We start from the raw sequence: 24,261 nt of genomic DNA, 5'->3' as shown, positions 1-24,261 counted from the left end.
TGCACTCTTGGTCCCATAATTTGTAGAAAGAGTCTGATTTAGAGTTTTTACTCAATTTGCCATGTGTGTCTACAGGAATTTTCACTTTGGTAATAAAATTGATGATGTGGCTTGTGCTTGAGTGATTGAAAAATTTTATCGGCCATGGGATTCGAATCTTAGTTAACTAGAACAATATTTAATCCCTTCACTACTTATGCTACAACCAACTTATATTTTGTAAACTCAACCATACAATATAATCTATATATCTAGAAGTATTTTAATATAGACTGATAATAATATTACAATGTATTAAATATTTTAAAAATAACTAATATGTTATATCATTTTTTTTATAGAAAAATTTATGCCTCAAAATTGATAATTGATCAAGGTCAAAATTAAAGGACCAAAATTATATTTTTTTCATAAATTTTATTATATTTTTATTTCATTTAATATGTACACGCTATATATATAAAGTTGACATATAAATTTTATTTAAATTTTTTTTATACACGTGACATATATATATTACCTAGAATAGATGATGTAACTGTAGAATAGAAAATCCAATCCCCGCTTCTCTTGCCTTCACATTGCCTATTTTTTTTTTTTTTTTGGAGAAAATTGCAGTTTACTCTTTATATATGAGAAATGAGTAATTTTTTTTAAATATTTTTTTTAACAAATTATTTCCCGTTATTTTAAAAAATAAAATAAATTAATTTTTTTCTACCCATTGATAGAGAATAATTTGCTACATTATTCAAAATACAAAGGGATAATTTATTAATTCGTTTTTCACAAAAAAAAAAAAAATTGTATTTCAAGAAAGAAATGTCAAGAAAATGAAGGGGGGAAATGGGAATTTTTGGAATAAAAGATACAATTACTTTTTTCCGGGTAAATTACATTTTCCCATGAGGTTATAATTTATGCAGATAATTCATATTTTTTTTATAAAATTACAATTACACCACTGAGAGAAAAAAAGTGTTACCATAATGTAATTTTTTAAAATTACAGGTGCACCTCCTAATTGGGTATTACTGTAATGTACTTTAGTGCTTGTTTGTGCAAAATTTCTCAATTGAATAGGGAGTGTACTTGTAATTATAATTTTGCAAATATTTTGTAATAAAGCCTCATTCCATGGGGCGTTTATATAATTTACCCTTTCTTTTGTCCAAAAAAGAGAAAGAGGAGAGAGCGTGGGCTTAAAAAAAATTAAGAAAAAGAAATAAAAGACTAAAGGTAAAGTGAAGAGTAAGAAAATGAGATGGTAGCCAATTTTATGCATAAAAAAATAAAAAATATGGGCCGTGTGAAGAAGCCCAACCTGTAAAAGAGCCCATATATCACTATTGGGCCGTAAAATTTGGACCAACAATATAAGGACCGTATGAAGCCCAATAGAACTTATGGGTAGAAGCCTAAATAGATGGGCTTGAAGCAGCCCATAAAATACCCAGAAAAGTACCAAAGATTCAAACTTTCCGAAACCTGAAGCAGCTATTGCTTGCCTTCTTCATGCTCCCTCCTCCTGCAGGTCACCTCATTTAATTTTCGGAGTAATTAAAATCAAGAAGTTGGATTTTTCTATTTCAAATTTATGGGTTTATGTGGGCTCTCTTGTTTGCATTTGCTTTCCTATGTTAAAGATTTCTCTTTTTAGCAGAGGACTTGGGGAAAATTGCATAGTAGCATCAGGATGTAGGAGGATTGGATTTTTACTATTTCAGTCTGCATATTTTGTGTGAATTATCTAAAAAATCCGAGGTAGTTTGGTTTGTTAATCTTTAGTTACTGAGAAGTGCATTATGTTGTGTGCTCGTTACATACTTGATGAATTGCTTGACTACTTTTATGCACAATGTCTTCTTGTTACTGGATGCGCATTTGCTCTGACATAAATGAATCAGCAATCGTATTATGGAAGTTTGGGTTTGCTGCGTGGATTATGTGAATTAATCTTTATGTACTCCTTATGTTCAGTCGGACTGTCTGGTTTAGTTTGAATTCTGGGTTACTTTGGAAACATACGACGCGACCAAATAAATTGTTGAGACATAGCAGTTATTGGTCTCTGAAGAAGGCATATGTAGTGTGTGAAGGTTTGGTTCTCTGTCTGTGTTTAGGTGTATGTCAGTTTATTCCGGAAGTAAATATTGAGCATCCACTAATTAACTTTATTAATGATGTAAAAATTATACTAATGATGTGCCAAACTTTTGTTTAGTAGGTGATGCAGTTTTTAGAAGGCCTGCAGGAGAGCCAGAGAAATTTAGACATGTAACTAAAAATCTATATTGATGGATCTCTTCCACCAGCATGAAGAGGCGTCCCGTTATCCTTTCAGCTTACTGGCATAAAGTGTTTTCTTGCTATATTCAACCAAGTTCAAGCAGAGTTCATATCTCATTTGTATGCTTTTCAAGTTATTCTTCCTTTGGATCACCTGGGTTGAGATCTTTTCCTGATTATTCACCAAAGAAACCTTCTATAAGAGACGCTAATTTTGTGCACCGTATCTCAACTATCATCAAGCAACGCCGCTGTGAGCCCTTTCGCCGAATTCTGAAGCCTTTTGAGTCCAAATTCAGGCCTGACCACCTCATTTGGGTACTCATGGACATAAAAAATGATTACACCCTAGTTGTGAATTTATTTGACTGGTCATGCATTAGACGGGATCCATCACTTGAGGCACGCTGCATTCTTATTCAAATTTCAGTAGCTGCAAAAGATCTAAACATGGCTCAGAAACTATTTGATGAATTCTGGACTAAAACCATGATCGATCGCAATACATCAGTCTCCCAGTTTCTTGAAAAGTTAATATACACTTATAAGGATTGGGGTTCAAATCCACATGTCTTTGACCTTTTTCTCCAAGCTCTTGTTGAAAATGGACACCTTGCTGATGCAAGAAAGGTCTTTGATAAGATGTTGAATTATGGTCTGGTTCTCTCTGTTGATTCATGTAACATGTTTCTTTCCAGATTGTCCAAAGATATTGATGGTCTCAAAATATTGTTAAAGGTTTTCAGGGAATTTTCTGAAGTGGGAATTCAGTGGAATACCATGTCATATAATATAATGATACACTCACTTTGTCAATCAGGGAACGTTAGAGAAGCTCATGACCTACTTTTTCAGATGGAGTTGAGAGGTTGCATTCCTGATGCTGTAAGTTACAGTACGATCATCAATGGATATTGTAGTCAAGGAGATCTTCAGTCGGTGCTAAAAGTTGTTAAAAATATGCAACAGAAGGGTTTGAGGCCAAATGCATTTACTTTCAACAGTGTAATCCTTCTCCTGTGCAAGACTGGTAAATTGGTAGATGCAGAGAAGGTTCTGAGAGAGATGATTTCTCAAGGAATTTTTCCAGATAATGTAGTCTACACGACTCTGATTGATGGTTTTAGCAAAAGTGGAAATGTTGCTTCTGCGTTCAGAATGTATGATGAAATGCGGAGTCGGAACATTATTCCTGATTCCATCACATATACTGCTCTAATTCGTGGTCTTTCTCAGAATGGAAAGGTTGCAGAAGCAGACCAGCTCTTTCGTGAAATGCTTAATATTGGGTTAAAAGCAGATGAATTTACTTATACAACGCTTATTGATGGTTATTGCAAAGTAGGTGAAATTAAAGTGGCATTTTCTCTGCACAATGAGATGATCCAGCTGGGGCTGATCCCAAATGTGGTCACATACACTGCACTGGTTGATGGACTCTGTAAACAGGGGGAGGTTGAGACGGCAAATGAACTTCTTCATGAGATGTGTGTAAAGGGACTTGTTCTTAACATCTACACGTGCAATGCACTTCTCAACGGTCTTTGCAAATCTGGGAATATAGTTCAAGCAGTGAAGTTGATGAAAGATATGGAGGTGGCTGGGATATTGCCTGATGCTTTTACCTATACTACATTAATGGATGCTTATTGCAAATCTGGGGAAATGGCTATGGCGCACCAATTGCTTGAAGACATGTTACAGAGGGGAATTAAACCAACTGTTGTTACATTCAATGTTCTGATGAGTGGTTTTTGTATGTCGGGGATGCTAGAAGATGGTCACAAGCTGCTCAACTGGATGTTGGAGAAGGGTATAATGCCTAATGCAACCACTTACAATTCTCTTATTAAACAACATTGCATTAGAAATGACATGCGTGCAGCCACTGAAATTTACCGGGGTATGTGTCATCAGGGAGTGGTGCCAGATGAAAGTACCTATAATGTATTGATACGAGGGCATTGCAAAGCGAGGAATATGAAGGAAGCATGGTTTTTGCATAAGGAAATGGTTGAGAAGGGATGTAATCTTACAGCTGAGACCTATAGTGCACTAATTAAGGGATTTATGAAAAGGAAGAAGTATATGGAGGCGAGAGAGCTTTTTGAAGAGATGAGAGAGAAAGAACTATCTGCAGATAAAGAAATATATTGCATGTTTGCAGAGATGAACTATGAGGAGGGGAACATTGATTTGGCTTTGGTGCTTTGTGATGAAGCTGTAGAGAAGTGTCTCATTGATAATAGCAAAGGTGGGAGGAAATAACTCTTACTTGGTTTGATCTTTCTGGAGTTCATCTTCGCTCTGCATGGTTTTTGTTGCTCCCAACTGCTTGGAAAATTCTGGTAAGTCCTTTTTATGCTATTGTTTCTTGTTAAAACTGGTTATAATAATAGTTCCTTGAGAAAGTAGCTGACCTGCCACCTGTCTGTGTAAACACAAGCGACTGAGTCCCGACATTTCTAAGTGCAGTTCTGTCCACTTCTTGCCATCGAAGACTGCTTTTTCTGATTCCATTGTGATCGGTTACATGCTATTACATTGTGCCATAAGAGAATGATGAGTGCCAAAGTCATGTTCTGGCTCTTTAGTTTAAAAGTAATAGAAGCAGCATAAATTGGCTATAGAGCTGGAAGATGAACACTCGTTCTAGTTGCAAGATGGACTGAGCTCTCTGGAACAGTGTCTGCTTTAGTTTGTTGGCTGTTCAGCTCTGTTGCACACACTGCAAGAAGTGTCTTACCAGTCTGATGAATGATTACTTGGACAATAATTTAGATGGGATGAGTGTATAGATATACATGCGCAAATCTAGAGTAAACCTTCTTAAATACCTGTCAATTGAGGATAGTAAATGGATGGCCAACTGTGGGTCAAAGAGCCACATGGTTTGAAAAATGTCACATCTAAGTTTCATCTTGTGTGCTAGCGGCAGCTTTACCCTAACTGAATAATATTATGAATCAATTGTTTTGTGAAACACAAGAGATTCCTCATGCTGTAATGGAATTGATAAGTCTCAGTTGATTCTTATTGTTTTTACCTTAATCTGAACATGTGGAGAACTTCTAATGCCATAAACCATAATGCTGATTCACGTATTAAGTAGACCATGAAGTTGAGATAATTTTTTGATTCCTCTGTCTCCAAACAAAAATGATTAAATGTATTCTGCTTTATATTGTTTCGTCCTTGGACTTTTGTGACGTTTATCTCATTGCTTTGCAAGGCTGCCTGAAATGGAAGAACAAAGACATGGACATATGTCTAGATTAAAATTTTCCCACATCCACATCTGGACCAGGGTAATTTGTCTCTTAAGTTTGTTAGAATCTGCAGTGCTATCTTTTGTATTGCTCATCTAATTACCATGCAAATACAGGAAGTTACTGGACACCTTGGACCTTGGTCTGGCAAAGGGCTGGAAGATGTGTTCATGTGAACGTGTATAAGCATAATGACATCTAGCAAAGTGCCTTCTTGAGGTCTGTATAAGGACTTTATGATACCTTATGTGTAAAGAGGCTGGTAGAATGATTCTCAAGAAATGTGGTTTTAGCAAAGTCCTATTCCTGGAGAATTTGGCCCGTTGTTAAAGCTATTGAAGCTTGGAGATGTATGCCCTCCGAATTCTTTTAAGTAGAAGTTGGTAATGGCCAGTATACCTATTTTTGAGGTGCAACAGCTATCTAACTGCTTAAATGGCAGCAAAGCAATGAGAAGGTGTGAGAGATGATGAAATTTGATTAATTATGTCTGCAAAGTCCCAGTAGGAGGAGCTTTGGTAGAGGAGTTCAGATAGAAAATACTATACGAACTCCACCTGTAAGTTTCGGCAGTATGTGAAGAAGCAAAAAGTTTGATTCTGAATTCATATGAAGAATATTCTGGTAATGGTGAGGTAAGGACCCTAAAGCCAGTTGCTGGAATATCACTTCAGTGATGTTTGTCTGGTCTGTGAAAGAATGCCTATGCATTAACTCTAATGCAGACAATAATGGAAATCGGTTACTCAGGAGCTTGAGACGGAACGTCATCCAAGTGATGGTGCCTCTGTGGCTCTGTTTGCCCTTCTCTGGCAAGCATTTTGGATACGATTGGATTGAGAATTCTTATAATGCCTGCTTCACTAAGCTTGCTTGGTTGACCATCTTTTACTTACATGGATGGAAAGCCGAGCTCTTGAGTGAGACTTCAGATGCTGTTCATTAAAGCTGCTGGTTGGCAGAAAGTGTTTAGTGCCTATCAGAATTGGCAACACAGTAGCACAAACTTGTCTTTAGTAAGGCCTTCCTAGTTCTTGCCGATTATCTAATGTTAGCCAAGTCCTGTCAAGAAAGGCCCCTTGAGATGCCATCATTACTCTGTTTTGGCACCGAAATAATTTATTTTAACCGAGACTAAAATGCACAGACAGCCTCTTTTTTCTTTTTTCTGCTGACTATTGTTTAGTCTTTATTTTCTTTTGAGATGTCTGAGTTGATAAGGTGTGTTGCGAAAATAATAACGTGAACAGGAAATCAACAGTGGGAAGTATCATTGATAATTCTAGTAAAGGTCCATTATTGCTTACTATCCTCTGAGTTTCATTACAATAACCCTTGCATGTTACAAGCAAAGCTCCAGGACTGTTGACAGGGTTTCACTCTTGAGGATGCTGACTTTTCTGAATGGCGATGTTGGCATTGATTCTATCTTTGCTGCTTCTTTGCCTACTTCACATCCAAGTACTATTCCACCAAGGCATCTGGAGCTTTCCCCTGAGTGGAAAGTCTGGAGCCTTCCCACTGGACCTGTGGAGCTCTTATTGTTATCCTCTCTGCTGGCAAATCATTTTGCCAACACATGACTCAGGAAATCATGAATGTAGTATAAAACAGCGAAGTTTGCAATGTTGTGATTCGTTTTCTTTGTAGCAATGGTGAGGGTCCATAACAGATTGGAATGTGAGTTGAACACCATCCTATATGGAAGCTTTGCTCTCAATGGCCATCTTATTTCTTGAATTTGGTATTTGGCAGTATGCTCGAATGAAAGTGAATCTGGAGCTCATGAAAGATGCTGATTATTTTGTGATATTGTTATAGTGCTTTACATGGAGAATTATTACCTCATTGTGATTCAGATACTTTGCAATTCTTCTGTAAGCTTCATTTACCATTCAAGTATCTGGTTAAGTTCGCACAGTGGCAGCTAAGTATATTATGAAACGTGACGACAATACATTTGTAAGGATAGATACTGTGATGGCAGAAGCGAACAAAATTCAAAGTGGTAGAAGTTTCTATAATGGAAATATCAACTATTATCATAACCCTCTACGCCATGGTGAATGGGATGAGGTATGATTTCTTGGTATCTGTTTCTGTTCAATAATTATTTTTATTAGATTTTTCTTTTTACTGATTTTGTAACTTTGTTGCTTCTCTGGATAGTTATCTTTTTCACCCCTGCTAGTAACTTGTATGAAATTTTGTCTGTATCATTTATTTTAAGTAATTACTAGCACATTTGATTTGATGTGGGATATTTCTTATCTTTCGAGCTTTAGGACCAAAGTCTGAGTTGTCTGTAGAAATCCATGTTTTAGTTCTAGAGTTCTATGTGATATATGCTATGATAATAAGCTGAATCATTTAAATTTCTTGTCCAATACTTGCCTAATATTTCATCCACAAATTTGCAGATGTAACTTCTTGCTGGTGGTTTCAATTTTGAGGTGTAGGTGTTAATTTCCAGTCATTGAAATGTCAAGATGCCAGACATAGTAAAATAAAACTGGCTAAGTTGCAAATCAGCATGAATATTCATGTCCATTAGCTTTTTTATTGCTGTGGCTATGTGCTTCTGTCATAAGAAAAGGTGAGTGTAGAACTTGGTCTGGATCAGAATCACAGTTAGGAATTAACATTTCCACATCTTATTTTGTTGGGAAAAATAAAACCTTGAAGAAGCTCTTGTTTCCAAACATCCTATGAAAATAGTGTTCAATGAACAAACCCATCCATCCAACTTTTCATTCCCGAAAACCTACTATTAGCTTTCAAGCAAAACCGTTTTGTTTTGGCATCAAGTATCCTTGGGCTTGTTAGAGCTTAGACTAATATATACAAATTGGGCTTTTTGGATAGAAAATGTATTTCTTACACCTTTTTATACATAAATTATATCAGATAAAGATTTGAATAAACTACAGAAAGATTGTTTTTCTTCTCAAGTTCATGAACTTAAATTCTTTTATAACATTAAATAAATCAAATTTAAAATTGATTCGAGATTACCAGATACTTATAGAACTTCAATTGTATAATATCAAACTAAAAGTGGTAAGGTTATAAGCCACAATGGTCAGGATAAAGATATACACTCTTTTAATCATTTTCTCTAAAGTTTCAAGTTAAACCTGATCTAGTTTTAACTCTTTCAAATTTAACCGTTGCTTAGTTAAAATTTTAATTAACTTCATTTCTTTCATTCTGAATTAATTAGAAATTCTCGGGTTCTTTTAGTAAATTAACGTAATTTCTTTTAAAATTTAATCTTATAATAAATTGAAAAAAAGTTATCTATATCTCGTGAATCCAAAACAAGCCCTTTACATCACATTTGCTTACTTCCACTTTCTTCCAATGGGTCTGCAGGAATGGCCAGTGGTTTATCCACCCTATGCCAATGGGCCTGGTTATATTGTGTCAGCAGACATAGCACAATATGCTGTATCTGAGTTTGAGAAACACAAACTAAGAGTATGTGCTTCTGCCTTCTTTAACCCCAGCCCCTTACCGGTCATCGCACAGGTGCGTGCATGTGTGTGAGAGAGAAGTGACTGCATTTGTGTGTGTCACCAGCATGCCATTCCTGTGTGGTTGTGGTTGGGATGGTGTCACTGTTAGTAGTTTGAGTTTTTCTGTTGCAAGCATTTAACTAGACTGTTTCTACTAACTAAACTCTTGACTCTTTTTCTCAAGACTCGGTTATTGAAGATGGAAGATGTAAGCATGGGAATGTGGGTGTTTCTCAAATAACACTTCAGTGAAGGTGTGTCTGGTTTGCGAAAGAGTGCCTATGCATGAATTATAATGCAGACGACAAGGGAAATCGAACACTCAGGAGCTTGAGATGGAATGTCATCCAAGTGATTGCTCTGTGGTTCTGTCATCCTTTCTTTCGCAAGCATTTTGCATACAATTGGACTAAGAATTCAATCAATGCCGCTTAACTAAGCTTGCTTGGTCGACCTTGTTTTACTTACGTTGATGGAGAGTCGAGCTCTTGAGTGAGAGTACAGATGCTGTTCATTAAAGCTGCTAGTTGGCTGAAAATGTTTAATGCCTATCTGTAAAGAATCAGAGCTTGATCCATTCCTCTCAGTAGCAGAAAGTCGCATTAATTCTTATTATGTTTTTTTCTCTACCATTCACAAGGGACTTGCGACTCTATTGTTTATAGTCTTTTATGTATGAAGTGAAAGCACGAACACGCCTTTGTAAGTAGAAGTGCACTTTATCGCGCGGGATTTTAGTTAACTGTTCGAATTGGTTGTATATATACAGCTGCTGTACTCTTCTTCCAGCGAGAAGAAACATTCTGTAAAATCCTTTTTCTTGAATTCAAGGAATTGCTTCAAGTTTTGCTTTAGATGGAATCCTCGCTTCCTGCATCGTTCAGTTTCGTCTCCTTTACACTATCAGAATTGGCAACTCAGAGCAGGAACATGTTCTTTAGTAAAGCGTTCTCATGCTGATTAATCTAATAAGGCCGGCCCCTTGAGATGCCATCATTACTCTGTTTTGGCACTGAGATTTTATTTTTAACCAAGTCTAAAATACGCAGACAACCCTCTTGTTTTCCTCCTTTTCTTTCTGCTTATTCTTTTACTCTTTATTTTTGTTGTCTTTTTAGATGTCTGAGTGAAAAGATATCTTCGCAAAGGAATTTCAACAGTGGGAAATATCATTGATAATTCTAGTAAAGGTCCATTATTGCTCACCATCCTCTCAGTTTCATCACAGTAACTCTTGCATGTTACAAGAGAAGTGCCACGAAAAGCAAAACTGCAGAAACAAAAAACATCAGCTCCGAATGTGGATAAACAAGGTAGCCTTGAGAAGGAGTAGGTGGAGGATGTCCAGATGTCACAACTTCCTTTGAGCAGGTATAGTTACATCTACTGGGACGAACTACTCTGTATACACCGCTCTGGGTTAATATATACACATCTTTTCTGTTGTCTTCTCCAAAGGAAAATATGTACTCTAAAGCAGGAAGATTGCTTTTAGGCACTGAGTCACACTTGATGGGAGAATCTGGAGCACAGCTAAAGGGAGTATCGGTAGACGTAAAGTTTCCACTGGTTTGGGGGGTTTCTGTTGCTGCCCAAATATGACTTGCATAAAGATCTCCATACAAGTAACTGAACATCACATTGAGGCAAATGCATGTTAGTTATATGATATTAGCACCATTGATCCTAATTATCACCTTATATGGATCGTTATGATTGGTTAGAATACGAAAAAATAGAGATGTCTTTCTTTAGAGTTTTTTACCTTCCATATGTGCATGGATCGGCCTGGGAACGATAGAAGTATCCACCTGATATTGCTGCAGAGCCAAGTTGATTTATATTGGAGTGGCTATATCCCAACACTGGAAAGATGGGATCTATGGAATCAGCAGAAGTGTTGCCCCCTGGAGTTTTCTGAGGCTGGAAGACAAGAGGGCCTTCGTAGACACGCCAACCGTAGTTTCCCCCCTTGGAGATGATATCAACTTCTTCATATTGATCCTGAAAGTACTCAAAAGCATACAAAAGACATTGTGAGAGAAGTACTTCCTTACAATCAACAGACATAAAACATTCTGGTAAAACTTGGTATGACTAAGGAAAGAATTGTAACTAATAGTATCTCCAAACCTGTCCAACGTCTGCACAGAGGAAGTAAGAAGGCCTTTCTGAATCAAAGCTGCAACGCCAAGGGTTTCTCAGACCGTAAGCCCAGATTTCTGGTTCCATTTCTTTATCTTCCGAGTAAGGGTTATCTTGTGGGACAGAGTAGTTTCCCCATCTCCCCAGCTTAACTATTTCGTCTTCGCCTAAGAACCCGAACATAGTTTTTAAGCAGGATTGATAAAAACAAATGATAAACGTTGAGGGTTTATGGTGAGAATACTCACTTGGTATGTTGTCTACATCGACTCTAATAATCTTTCCAAGCAATGACTTTTTGTTCTGGGCAAAGTTATATGGATCGCCTTTACTACCACCGTCTCCCATCATGATGTATAGGTACCCATCGGCTGGACCAAAGAGAATCTGGCCACCATGATTTGATGTGAAGGGTAGTCCCATTGTGAAAATTCTTCTTACTTCATGAGGCCTTGCCTTTTCTGCCTGGAGATCACATAGAACTTGACTCAGATGTATTATAATTTTCTTGATCAATCCTAATAGAAAGTCTACGTGTAATCTCATAATGTGGAGATAAGATGTTTACCATTGAAGGGTTGGAAGCAGTTCCATTAGCACTATACTCAGCAATAATGGTATGGTATCTGCAGACTTCTCCAGCGTTCAAAGAACCTAACTCGGATGGGTCACACGAGACGTCCGAGTTGCAGGCGCACCTCCCACCACATCCTGGAGACTTCACTTTGTCGCAGTTGAACGATGCAAAGAACCGTCCATTTGTTGCAAAGTTTGGATGAAACGCCAATCCCATCATCCCAAAGCTAGTATCAAGATACACTTGATCTGTCAAGTCAACAAATGGATTTGATTCATCGAGTCCTAATACATCCCCTGAATCTTGTTCTGGGATAGTAGCCAACCAGATTTTGCCTGCCAAGTTTGAGAAGAACGCACGGTTGGAGCCATCAGGATGAGCAACCATATTGATATATGAACCGTTGCCGAGTTTCTCCAGGCAAATGCCCTTGGGGGGAGGCAACGTATCCGTTTTGTTAAATGAAACAGGTTTGCCATCAAAGCAAAGAGAGTTCTCATCAGAGTCTCCACCAAATGCACTGCAGAACTCGGATTTTGATCCCCAGAGGTCTGTTAACTTGGACAGAGTCGCATTTCGTGGAACTCGAGCCTTGCTCTTGAGTGCAGGGGCAAAGGGAGAGTTGAGAATCAACACATTTTGACAAGATTTCCATACAGTTGAGCAGAAGCTGTCATCTTCCTGGCTTGACAAAGATGAGACCGCTGTTCCAGCAGTGGAATTGCAAAGCACCGGAACTGATCTCGAATCTGAACCGATGTTGAATAGCTTTGCAGCGAATGGATCACAAGTCTGAGGAGACAAAGATTTCACAGTAATTAAGATTTTCTCACAAATAAAACAATTGTATCAAAGGATTTTGAGGAAAATTCTAAGCTACATCTGAAAACAAGAATGGAATTTTGCATGACTTTCCACCAAAAACTAGTGCTTTTCGTTCAATCCCATAATATCATTTAACAAGAAACCAAAAGAATTCTTCCTACAGTAATGGAACATAAAACAACTTTCATGGGGTTCTCGAAAAACAAACATTAGCACAAAGTTCTCCAGTTCTATGATTAAGTTACAGCAAAAACCAAGCATCTCAGCTTCCAACAAAAACTCACAGCACAGAGGATTGCTTTCAGAGCATCAGCACAGGCAGAATCAGATATGTTCATGGCCTCAAACTGCTTCTGCAACAGCAGATCTTGTGATGAACTGCAACACACTTTCCCATTGTATGGGCAGAACGCCAGACGGCCCTTCAAACTTGTGGGCTGCCCTGCAAACCCACACAAAGAAAAACACCATGAACACAAGAAAAACAGCACCAAACCATTAAAAGAACACACACAACACACACTTACTCAGGTCAGTGCACAAGGGAAATGAAGAAGAAGGAAAAGGGACCAAGAACAGCAGGAGGAACAAGTGCAAAAGTTTCCCAACTTTTTCCATCTCCCTCCACTGCGTGTTGTGATGAACCATGAGAGGACAATAATTACATGCAGCAACCACTCACACCAACCAAATCCTTATCTTCCTATACTCCCACTACGTGCAAGTGCAGCTCAACATCCTTGCATATAATTGCCGAACAAGAAAAAAGCTGGAATTAAATGAATAAACTATAGATATGTATATATATGACAGAAGACATTGAACTTTTCATAGTCCCTTTTGACAAGAAAATCTCTCTCATTGGGAAATTTTCAAGATCAGGGACAGTGCAGTTACACCTGAAAGATAAGTTTGGATATAAATAGAAAATGGACTTTTGGAGTCGAGAATTGTGTTTGTGGGCAACATAATTTCAAGAATTGGGGTTGACTTGTCCATTTATACTGAATCTCAGTGGTTAGGAAGGAAAGCAAATAATTGTCTCAACAAAAAACAAGAAGTTGGGTGATTGGTAATTGGTGACACTAAATGCACACTTTCTCATCTGTCACTCTCTTTGCTTTTCAAACTCTTTTGAAGGTTTTTCAAAAAGGTGTTAAAAGCAATGTTCATTTAGTGTCAAATATGTCATTGCATCTAAAAGGGTTTTCTTACTCAAATTACAAACTTAAATATCATATATAACTTGAAGACATTACACAACTAAGAGAATTATTATAAAAGTTACATGTTCACGTTGACGACATGTAAACTCTCTCTTAATCATACAACGTCAACATCATTATATAAAAAAAGATAGTTTAGAATTCAAAGAAAAACATTTCTTTTTTGTATTAATTCGAGAGTTATAAATAATAAAATTTATCGTAAAGTATTTTTTTAGTTTAAATTTAAAAAATAATTGGGTTTATATATAGATAGTCTTGGAGTGATTTGATTGCGGAATCAAATATGAGAAGCAGGTTAAAGAGGTTGGAATTTGGAGTAAGACTTGTAGGGATGCATTAATGATGAGGACAGTATGGCATATGGGGACAGGTTTTCTATTATTAGACGTGAGGCCAACCAAAACCGAACAGTCCAACAATTGGTCAATCGATTATGACTTATCTGTCATAGGAAAGACAACTTTTCTAGAAGGATGATTAGTGATTACACTTTTGTTGTTTAACATTTACTGTAATTATATATAATGTTTTTATAATTTTAAAAATTATATTTAATATCTCTAAAATGTATTTTTATTTAATAAATATATTTATTGAACTTGATAAGGTTAGTAAAAAAATTGAATAAAAAATTATATTTATCACTAATTGACTTACTATTGATTTATTACAGGCCCTATAAATCATTTTATGATCAAATTGCCCTTATATATTTTCACGCATTAATATATACAAGAAGGTATGTTTTTATTGTTTTAAAAGTATTTTGATAAAAAACTATTTATTTGACCTGCAATAAATCAATAATAAGTCAATGGTAAATATCGATTTTTATTCGCTTTTTTTTTATTGATATCTTCAAATTTAATGAATTTTAACTAATAGAAGAATCTATTTGTTAAATGAAAGTAAATTTATTTTTTAAATTATATAAAATTTACGTATAATTACTAAATTTAATAAAAAGAAAGTGTAACTATCTGTTTCTAGAACTAGTGTAACAGCGACAAAGAAATCGGGAAAGCAGGAGTGCGTCGTTAGTTGGGTCATATTCAATCCACAAACAATCAAATAAACAATTACTTATAATTATCTGAACTAGGAAAAAGGGCCATCTGATAGGGCCAACTGTAGGATTTTGGTGGTGGGAAAACCCACATATTTGTAACAGCAGCAGATTTTGAATTCCTTTTCAAAACTCTTCATTTCATTTGAATTTGGTTTAATCTGCAATTTGAATGTGATTTATTGAGAATCAAAACTTGTAATCCATTTCTGCTTCATTTCTTTTGGACGATTTCTTGTGGGGGGAATTATTGCAATTATTTTCTCTTCTAGTGCTGTATTTTGGACATGCCTATATAAAGGCATGCCACTTCTCACTTGAAGCAGACAACATCACAAACTCTCTATCTTTTGTGATCTCTCTCCCTCTATCTTTTGGACATACCAGAGCGGGTTTTTCAAAAAAACAAAAAAAAAAAAAGGAGAGCCTTTTGAAACCCTAGCATGCCGCCGCTGGCCTACTTGCTCGATGCCTTTGAAACCCTAGCACGCCACCACTGGCATCCTTGCGCGCTGCCTTTTGAAACCCTAGAGCGCCGCCGCATAAAACCCTAATTTGTCTTACACCTATTTGTGTGTCTGTCTGATCGACCTTGCTTCCATAGGCTAAGTGCCTTTATACTGGTGTTTTGCACCTAAAAACTCGTTGTGTGACATGATGTCTCTATTTATGCTATTGTGGCATACTTTCTTTGTGGATATTGGTTGAGCCTTTGTGATTTTATAAGCCTTTGTGGCTTTGAATATTGGTGGAGTTTTTGTGGTTCTATAAGCCTTTGTGGCTTATTTCCTTTGTGAAAATTGGTGGAGACTTTATCATTATGTTTGGATTTGTGTTTTAGTTATTTTGTTTTGTGTTTTGGAAATAGAGAGAGAAAAATAGAGATAAGTAAGTGTATGTTGAAAATAGATGATATGTTTGGATTTGTGTTTTGAAAAATTTAAAATATTTTAAAATAAGTGGTGTAGGTTTGATGTTGGGATTTGGGAGACAAAAATCACTGTTTATTGTCAAATCATATATTTTTATATATAAATATGTATATATAAATATTTTATGTTTAATGTTGTACTTTTGGGAGACAAAATTACTATTTATTGTCAAATCATGTCTGTTTTATATTATGTATATATATAATGTATATATATTATATATAGAAAGTTGAAAAACAGAAAAAATGCAGATAATGTGTAAAAACACAAAAACAAATATTGAGTGTGTTTTATCTTGTCTCGAAAAATGCAAAGTAACAAATCCAAACAAAGCCTATGATTTTATAAGCCTTTGTGGCTTTGAGTGATTTGTGCAATTATGAAATGGTTGTGGCCTTTGGTCTTAGTACGCCTTGGGTCTTTAGGCTCCTGAGCCTTCATTTTGTTCTATGTCCCCTTGTTTCCTTATTTTACAGTTTTTGGATCTGATCAAATTGCTGATCTCTTTACCAAGTCCATTCCTGCTGCTGACTTCGGACGATTCCTTTGCAAGCTGGGCCTCGCTTCCTCAGCTCCATCTTGAGGGGGCTGTAGCAAGTTCTGCTTGTACTTATCAAGTTTTGCTCGTACTTATCCTTTTTATTCTTAGTGTTTGTTTTTTTATTAGTATTTCAGTATTTAATTTTTGTTGAGTCTTTTGCCAACTAGAGTTCAAAGTGAGTGAGTTTTCTTTTTTAGTTAGAACTCTATTATTTATATATAGTTTCACATCTCTGTAACTTTTAGTACTTGAGTTTTTAGATAAATAAAGGGTCGTTTTTTTCCTTCTTTTCATTCTCTAATTTATTGCCATAGATATACTCTGTTTCCCACACTTCAAATTTTAACACTCTTGTTCCCATGAATTTCAGTTAGTCAACAACAGAAACATTTTTTTAATAAAGTAGGGATGTGATAGATTATCTTTTTTAATTTTTAGATTATTTATATTTTAGAAATTCTGCAATTGATTAAGATATTGAATTATTGGTGTAAAAATGTTAAAACTACTACATATTTTTTCTTTTTTATGAATTAGAAATTTCTATTGGGATTTATTGGAGATTTTAGATGTAATAAAGAATGAGTTTTCAAAGGAGAGTTAGTCTTGTTGGTGTTTTTGATGGAATAATTCTTGAACACAGAGAAAACTCATTTTATTTGTACCTCAAATATTTTATTTTACCAAGAATATTTTTTTTATGATACATTATTGTGTGTTCGAAGAAAAAAATATTAGGAATATTTCGATGGTAAATTACAACTTTTCTTGAGGTTTGGCATAATTACGAATACCTCTTTGTTGTTTAAAAAATTACAGATACCTCCCTGATATTTGATAAAATTATGTAATCCTTGGATGGAGGTATGAAATTGTCAAGTTTGCCCTTACTGTAATTTTTTATTATTTTTTGAAATTAAAAGTTTATAAAAAAATAAACGGGATGAATGAAAAAATTTTAAAAATTATAAATAAAATTATCTACTTAGTCCATAAAAAATAAAAAAATTTAAAAAATCAAATAAAATTATAATTTCTAATCCACAAGGACATTTTGGTCAGTTCACCATAAAAAATAGATGAAAATCTAACGGATTTGGCAAATTGTTAGACGACCATTAAAATTAAGGGGTATTGTTAATTTTTCAAATAAGAGGAGTATTCGTAATTATGCCAAATTTCAGGAGAGGTAGTTGTAATTTACCCAATATATGCTTTGTATTAGATTTTAATGAATTTAGGCGTGAATCTGACAACACCCTTTTTAATGAATATTTGATCTACTTCTAGATGTCTTTTAATTATAATTTTTTTAAAAATAATTCTGAAACGATAGAGAGAATACATGTCAACTTTAATTTTTTTTTTAAAGTTTACATAAATTTCTAAAAATCCTTGCGTCATGCTATATGGCAGTGTTCTTTTATGAAGAACCTTACTTTTTGGAAATATTATGATGATTTTAAATAGTCTTTTTGAAGATTAATTATTTTTCGCGTTAAATAATATGAGTTTAAGTAACTTGTAAAATGTTTATGATTTTTTCTTGTACGATTGAATTTTAAAAATTCATCCAAGTAAAGTATCAGTCTGTGTCGTAGTTATTTTCAACTCGATTTTGAAAATTATTACACCTATTTGTTCAACTAAATATCTAATATGTTTTCTTAAATATTTTCTAATTAAAGAGTCAGCAGACCAGGAAAATGTGGCAAATTAATAAATGGATTCGAGTTCAAAATATTTGGTAAGTGATTTCTTCCCTATTAAGTTATGTTTTCTTAAATATTTTCTAATTTCAAATGATTGTTTTGGACTTAAGGCAAAATGCGATGCGAGAATGTGATATTTTTTCTATAAATTAAAAATTAAGATACGTGCGGTAGGATTTTTCGTCAAATGTTGATGCAAGTATTTGATGAATTTTAAAAATTTGACAGCTATTACGTTATGCTAAAATTATTCTATTGTCTGTATTCTTTTCTGGGCCTATTTTTAAAATTGAAACATGTGAGGCAAATGTTATGTTACTTTTAAGTTATGATAAAGCATGCTCAATGACATTGACTTACAGACCAAATATGTTCAACCGTTAACGAAATTACTATTAATTGGGAAAAAACTAGAGTTGCTTTGAACCCTCTCAGCTGGGATTAAAAACTAAGGACTTTTGACTCATCCTCTCAGTAGGGGTTAAAAATTAAGAACTTATGTGCAACCCTCCCAATTGGAGTTAAAAATCGAGAACTTCTGTCTAACCCTCCTAGTTAGGATTACAAGCTGAGAACTTCTGTGAAACCTTCTCAACTGGGGTTTAATTAAGATTGAGGCCCGACGTATGAGTTATAATAATAGTCATAGAAAAGCATGTTGTCTGCTATGTTGCCGGTGAACATGAGCATGCCTAACTAACTAAAAGGGTTGATTTAGGGAAACACATGCACTAATCTATAAAGTTGCCACAAAATATATTGTACGCTTTTGCATCGATCGAAAAATTTAGAATTCTCATTCTTCTGGAAAATAAATATTTTGAAGTTTTACATTTTTCTCATTTATTTTATTTGGTTTGAACATGTTGACAAATGATAGTTATGCATTATCAATATGTTATGCTCGCATCTGATAAGAGGTGGGAACCACTTACCGAACGATTAGTCGGTCATGCCGCTTACATACCTTGCAGATTAGGTGAATGAGGAGTATGAGGAGGAGCTGTACTGGAATTGGTAGCTAGTCATGGAATAAGGCACACATGGCCTCAACTAATAAGTTCTATGAACAATTTTCTTTCTGGACTTACTTCTCATTCTTTTTAGTTGTTAGGACGTGAGGCTAGTGTTAAAACTTTCAGAATTGTTCTTTCTTCCACTGCAAATGTTAAAATAACACTTTGGGATTTTCTTACTTAGTGTTGTGGAGTTTGGTTATATTGTTCACTAACGAGGCTTCATGCTACTAAGGCTCTGAACTTGGTGGCATAGCCATGTCATGACCCCTAAATCCGGGGCGTGACACTTCCTCTCGGATTTTACGATGCTTTCTATGCAATTTTACCATCAAGGCGCCTTGGTCACTCTTCAAGGCATAACTCATTAACATCCTTTTCCGGCTTCTTACATCAGCCCCTAAGATTTGTTTCCACAAACTCAGTGGCCTCATTTATGGCCATTTCCATTCAGTCAATCACTTCACAAACATACAATTTGGTTTCTTCTGCACTTGAGGAAATCCGCCTCCCTCTGAACTAGCCCTAGGATCTTTGCTCACTTTTAGGCCAATATGCTCATATTTTCTCGATTCCTCACAGTCTACCTCTTTTCTGTCCATATTATCACCATATTCACATTTTGTTGACTTGCGTTTCGGTTACCACCAAATACACATGGCGTCGGAGGCATTCACAATAAAACCTTTTGGACGGTTGACAGACACTATGAGTTTTTGGTGATGTCATTCGGCCTTATATTTGAGTGTGAATTTGGGACAAATTCAGTGCATTATTTGGGGCATGTGGTCATTGCCGCGGGTGTGAACCTAGACTCAAATGAACTCTAAGTCATTCACCATGGAGACTAATTGAATGAACTCGTTGTTAGATGGACATTAAAATTATAGGTATATTTATAATTTTTCAAACAATATAAGATATTTGTAAATAACAAATTTCAAGAGATTTGATTGTATTTTATCCTTTTTAATGGCTTAAACAATTAACATCCTATTTAATTTAATTTAATATAAGTAACTTTTTTTTATGGGAAACCAACTAATTTATTACAACTATTTAAAAAAATAACGATATAAAAATATTCACAGACAAAAATAATTATTTTGTTGAAGCCAAAATTTTATTTAGAGAGGAAAGAATAGAGACAAAAAATATTTTTGTACGAATTAGACGGATTTGTACATTACTGGAAAATGAGCCAACTTCTAAAACATTAATAAATTCTATGATTTGAAAGTAGGTAAGGAGTACACTGGCGACAACTAGCATGTGAAAAATTGGGTCCGATGGACATGAGCCATTGAAATATTTTTTGTACAAAGTCACAACCCCATTTCCTATTTCTCATTAGTCATTTGCCAAAAAAATTGCAATTTAGATTCCATAACTTACTCATTTGCGATTCTTGTTCCATTATTTTATGACTTAAGTAGATTTAGTCCCACAAGTCCGATAACTTATCCATTTGCAATTTTGATCCCATTATTTTATGACTCAACATATTTAGTCCCACAAGCCTGCAAAAGCTGCAATTGACATCCCATTATCCATTTTTGTTAGATTGTTTGAGAAAGGAGCACTGTACTGCACGTGCTCCTTCCGTTAATAATTTAACAAAAATAGGTAATTGAATGTAAACTGCAATTTTTTTAATTTATAAGACTAAATTTGTGGAGTCGTAAAATAATGAGACCAAAATAAAAAAAGAGATAAATTATGCGACGTAAATTGCAATTTTCCAATAAATATTGACTAAAATAACTAATATAGGATAAATTAGATGGACACCTTCAAAATTAGATATAATTACACAAGTATTTGATACTCTTTGCAAATACAAATACAGCTCCTCAATGTAAGTTAAGGGAGTATATGTAAAATTTTGCAATTGAATATAAATGTAATTATAATTACAATTGCGATTTTAGAGGGTATAGTTATAATTTTACAAATGAGATAAATTATTTGTGTAATTAAATTTAATTTCATTGGTGTCGATATAATTTATCCTAGAAAATACTGCCACAACATGAAGACGATGTGGGATTGGAATTTTTTTATTACAAATTTGTATTGCATTTTGTACTGCATTTAACATCATTTGTATTTTTAAGAGAATATATATATATATATATATAATTTATAATTATTATTTACCTAAAATTCAGCATAATTATGAATATCTCTTTGTTGTTCGAAAAATTATTAACTTCTTTATGGTATTTGATGAAATTATGTAATTTTTGGATGGAGACTCAAAAGCGTCAACTTTTCCCTTCATGTATTTTTTCCTTTCGTTTTTCTTTAAATATAAAAATTTAAGGAATATTCAGATGAAAAGGATGAAAAACTTCAAAAAATTATAAAAAATTATCCACTTAATTTGTAAAAATTTTAAAATAATTTTTAAAAATAAATAAATTATAACTCATGATCCACAAAAACATTTTGTATTCACCATAATAAATGGATGAAAACCTAATAGAATTAATATGATAATTAATCGTTAGATGACCGTTAAAATTAAAGGGTATCGACAAATTTTCAAGTAATAAAAATTATTTATAATTATATCAAATCTCGTGAAAACTCATTCTAATCTACTCAAATTTAATATAAGATAAGATGAAATAAGAAGTTGAAATAAAAATAATTAGGAAGATGAGGTAATTAATGTGTAGCTCCAACCATAGATGATAACTCCGAGCCCTCCTACATGCCTCTTAGGCATCTGATCCGGTCTAACGGAGGTTGGGTGCGGCTCTATCCTATCACTACATCTAGGGGTGATAAAAAAAGTTTTTAAAACCACTAAAGTAGTTTCGATCAAATCCAACTGAATTGTTATTTATAATTTATTTTTTAAATTTTTAATAAAATCGCATCGTACTTTTTATTTGATTTTGATTTATAATTAAAAAGAATCGTCAAAAACTGCACTGCACGTCTAAACATATAACTACTCTTTTGAAATTTATATAAAAATAATTTGACAAAATTAATTATCTAGAAAAGTTTCGATTCAAATTATAGAGCGCAAAGTTTATACATTGTCAAAAGATCCGCATTGCAAAACCCATTTTTATATATAGATATATATAATTAGAAAAAATTCAAGCAACTTGTTGTGATATTACAAATGAGCAGATCGCTCCCTATAAAATGCAGTAATTACTTTTTTTTTTTTTTTAAAAATTCTAATAAATTGTTTTATTTTAAAAAATATAAGAACGTAAATTACTATTTTTTTTAAAGAGAATTAATTTACTTATTTAGAATATCACGGATTAAATTACATTAGACCCTTTATATTCCATATTTATACACCAACCTTACGTATTCTACAGCAAAAACTATACAGTATTTCTCCACTTAGAATGGGTTCAGATAAGGTGAAACTGTTGGGTGCATGGCAAAGCCCGTATGTCATGCGGGCCCGAATTGCTCTCCACATGAAATCTGTGGAGTATGAGTATGAAGAGGAAGATCTTTATGTGGCAAAAAGTGATCTCCTTCTCAAATCAAATCCTGTTTACAAGAAAGTCCCTGTTTTTATTCATGCTGACAGGCCCGTCTCTGAATCACTCGTCATTCTTCAGTATATTAATGAAGTTTGGGCTTCCGGGCCCGCCATCCTCCCTTCTGATGCCTATGATCGGGCCATAGCCCGTTTCTGGGCTGCTTACATTGATGATAAGGTCAGATGTATATGTCTTTAATTTCAAAAAGAAAAATGATTAGCCATAAGACAAAAAAAATAAACCCACATTTTTGACATTGTCACTAATTATATATATTTAGTGACCAAAATTTTTATTTTGTCATAATAATAAATTTTATTGGTATAGTACTCATAATTATTTTGTGCAAATTATCATTATTAAGAATTAGAGACAGAAGATAGCCCATAAAATTAGTGGCAAATATATAGTTACAACCTATTGTCACTATATTTGTTTTGTAACTAAATTATCACTATAAAATGTTAACTAATTATTTATGGTGACAATTTTATGCATCATTTTTTTCGCTAATAATTATATTGTGACAAGTTTCGTCGATATTTTATTACTAATATTAGATTTGTTGTAGTGTTTTAAGATAATTAGTTGTACGCTATCTTGTGTCATTTTATTCATATATATAATTCGGCCTAAATGGATTTTTGGTCCCGTAATTTAGATTATTTGGTCATTTCGCTAGTCAACTTTTTAAGGTAGCATTTTGGGCTTACTATCTTTTTAATTTTTGCAATTTCTGTCTTTTTGTTTTTTCGTCGGAGTTCACCCTTCTCATCATATTCCAGTGGTTTCCGCACCTGAGGGCCAGCGTACTTTCGGGAGGAGAGGAAGCTAAAAGTGCAGCAGAGAAAACAGCTGAGGGCCTGGTTTTGTTAGAGGAAGCCTTCACAATGTGCAGCAAAGGCCATAAATTCTTTGGAGGTGAAAGAATTGGCTACTTAGACATTGCATTGGGTAGTTTCTTGGGGTGGATCAGAGTGACAGAACAAAGGGCTAATGCCAGTTTGATTGATGAATCCAAGACTCCTAAGCTGTCCGAATGGGCACAACACTTTTGTGCTGATGTTGTTGTTAAGGATGTCATGCATCAAACTGATAAGCTCTTTGAGTTTGCTAAACTCTTGGCTGCAAAACATAAATCTTCTGGAGAAAATTAATTGGCCGAAACCAGGGAAATTAGAGCCCATTTAAGTCTTTGTATAAATAATTAAAGTGTCAGGTGATTGCATGTTTTGTCCGACCTATATTTTAGGGTCACTACACATTTCGTCCACTTAATTACAGAATTCTTGTTATTGGTTCTATAAGTTATAAAAATCTCAATATTTGTCTTTTCATCAAATCCAGTTAATGTATTGTTGAAAAAGATCATGTGCCTTTTTTCATCAAAATAATATCGGAATGTGAGGAAATAACTAAAAATAATGTGTATTTGATATGTCCTTAATTAAATTTCTATAGTATTCCATAATCCACCATCCAGTAGCGCAGTGTGTATGTGATTGGGATTTATTGATTTCAAATTGATTTGAGTGAGCTCGTTAGTCGTTATATATTTATGTATTCGGTTGAATTTGAACAGAAAAAAAATCAGTTTATAAGGTTGGCATTTCAACGG

At 34.4% G+C, this 24,261-nt stretch overlaps 3 protein-coding genes across 3 annotated transcripts; 2 read left to right on the top strand and 1 right to left on the bottom strand.

Moving 5' to 3' along the window:
- Nucleotides 1-1,466: 1,466 nt before the first annotated feature.
- On the top strand, nt 1,467-9,930 carry LOC105168169 (uncharacterized). Its single transcript, XM_011088126.3, is given in 8 exon segments — nt 1,467-1,534; nt 2,228-4,435; nt 4,438-4,637; nt 5,522-5,597; nt 5,675-7,634; nt 7,979-8,154; nt 8,934-9,089; nt 9,261-9,930. Coding segments are annotated over 2 exon segments (2,151 nt in total). The 5' UTR covers nt 1,467-1,534; nt 2,228-2,316; the 3' UTR covers nt 4,470-4,637; nt 5,522-5,597; nt 5,675-7,634; nt 7,979-8,154; nt 8,934-9,089; nt 9,261-9,930.
- Nucleotides 9,931-10,224: 294 nt separating this feature from the next.
- Nucleotides 10,225-13,598, bottom strand: LOC105168168 (HIPL1 protein). Its single transcript, XM_011088123.3, has 7 exons — nt 13,151-13,598; nt 12,908-13,065; nt 11,790-12,590; nt 11,470-11,686; nt 11,210-11,388; nt 10,842-11,080; nt 10,225-10,705 (listed from the first exon to the last, which is right to left on the bottom strand). The coding sequence occupies exons 1-7, from the start codon at nt 13,269-13,271 to the stop codon at nt 10,318-10,320; spliced, it is 2,103 nt and encodes a 700-aa protein (XP_011086425.1). The 5' UTR covers nt 13,272-13,598; the 3' UTR covers nt 10,225-10,317.
- Nucleotides 13,599-22,476: 8,878 nt separating this feature from the next.
- Nucleotides 22,477-24,023, top strand: LOC105168639 (glutathione S-transferase U17). The gene is made up of 2 exons (XM_011088771.3): nt 22,477-22,820; nt 23,429-24,023. Exons 1-2 carry the CDS (start codon nt 22,500-22,502, stop codon nt 23,798-23,800), a joined length of 693 nt encoding a protein of 230 aa, XP_011087073.1. The 5' UTR covers nt 22,477-22,499; the 3' UTR covers nt 23,801-24,023.
- The last annotated feature ends 238 nt before the right edge of the window (nt 24,024-24,261 follow it).

Source organism: Sesamum indicum, linkage group LG8 (genome assembly GCF_026168435.1).
Source record: "Sesamum indicum cultivar Baizhima isolate 11 linkage group LG8, ASM2616843v1, whole genome shotgun sequence".
NCBI classification, from domain to species: Eukaryota; Viridiplantae; Streptophyta; class Magnoliopsida; order Lamiales; family Pedaliaceae; genus Sesamum; species Sesamum indicum.
This window is presented reverse-complemented; position numbering and strand designations above follow the sequence as displayed.

What these genes read in the sequence shown, in the direction of transcription:
- LOC105168168 (XM_011088123.3), bottom strand. Translation starts at nt 13,271, where the DNA reads ATGGTTCATCACAACACGCAGTGGAGGGAGATGGAAAAAGTTGGGAAA. An exon ending in TGAAAGCAATCCTCTGTGCT is followed by an intron (nt 12,591 to 12,907) that starts GTGAGTTTTTGT and finishes TTGTCTCCTCAG; the next exon opens with ACTTGTGATCCATTCGCTGC. An exon ending in CTGCTTCCAACCCTTCAATG is followed by an intron (nt 11,687 to 11,789) that starts GTAAACATCTTA and finishes TGTGATCTCCAG; the next exon opens with GCAGAAAAGGCAAGGCCTCA.
- LOC105168639 (XM_011088771.3), top strand. Translation starts at nt 22,500, where the DNA reads ATGGGTTCAGATAAGGTGAAACTGTTGGGTGCATGGCAAAGCCCGTAT. An exon ending in CTGCTTACATTGATGATAAG is followed by an intron (nt 22,821 to 23,428) that starts GTCAGATGTATA and finishes ATCATATTCCAG; the next exon opens with TGGTTTCCGCACCTGAGGGC.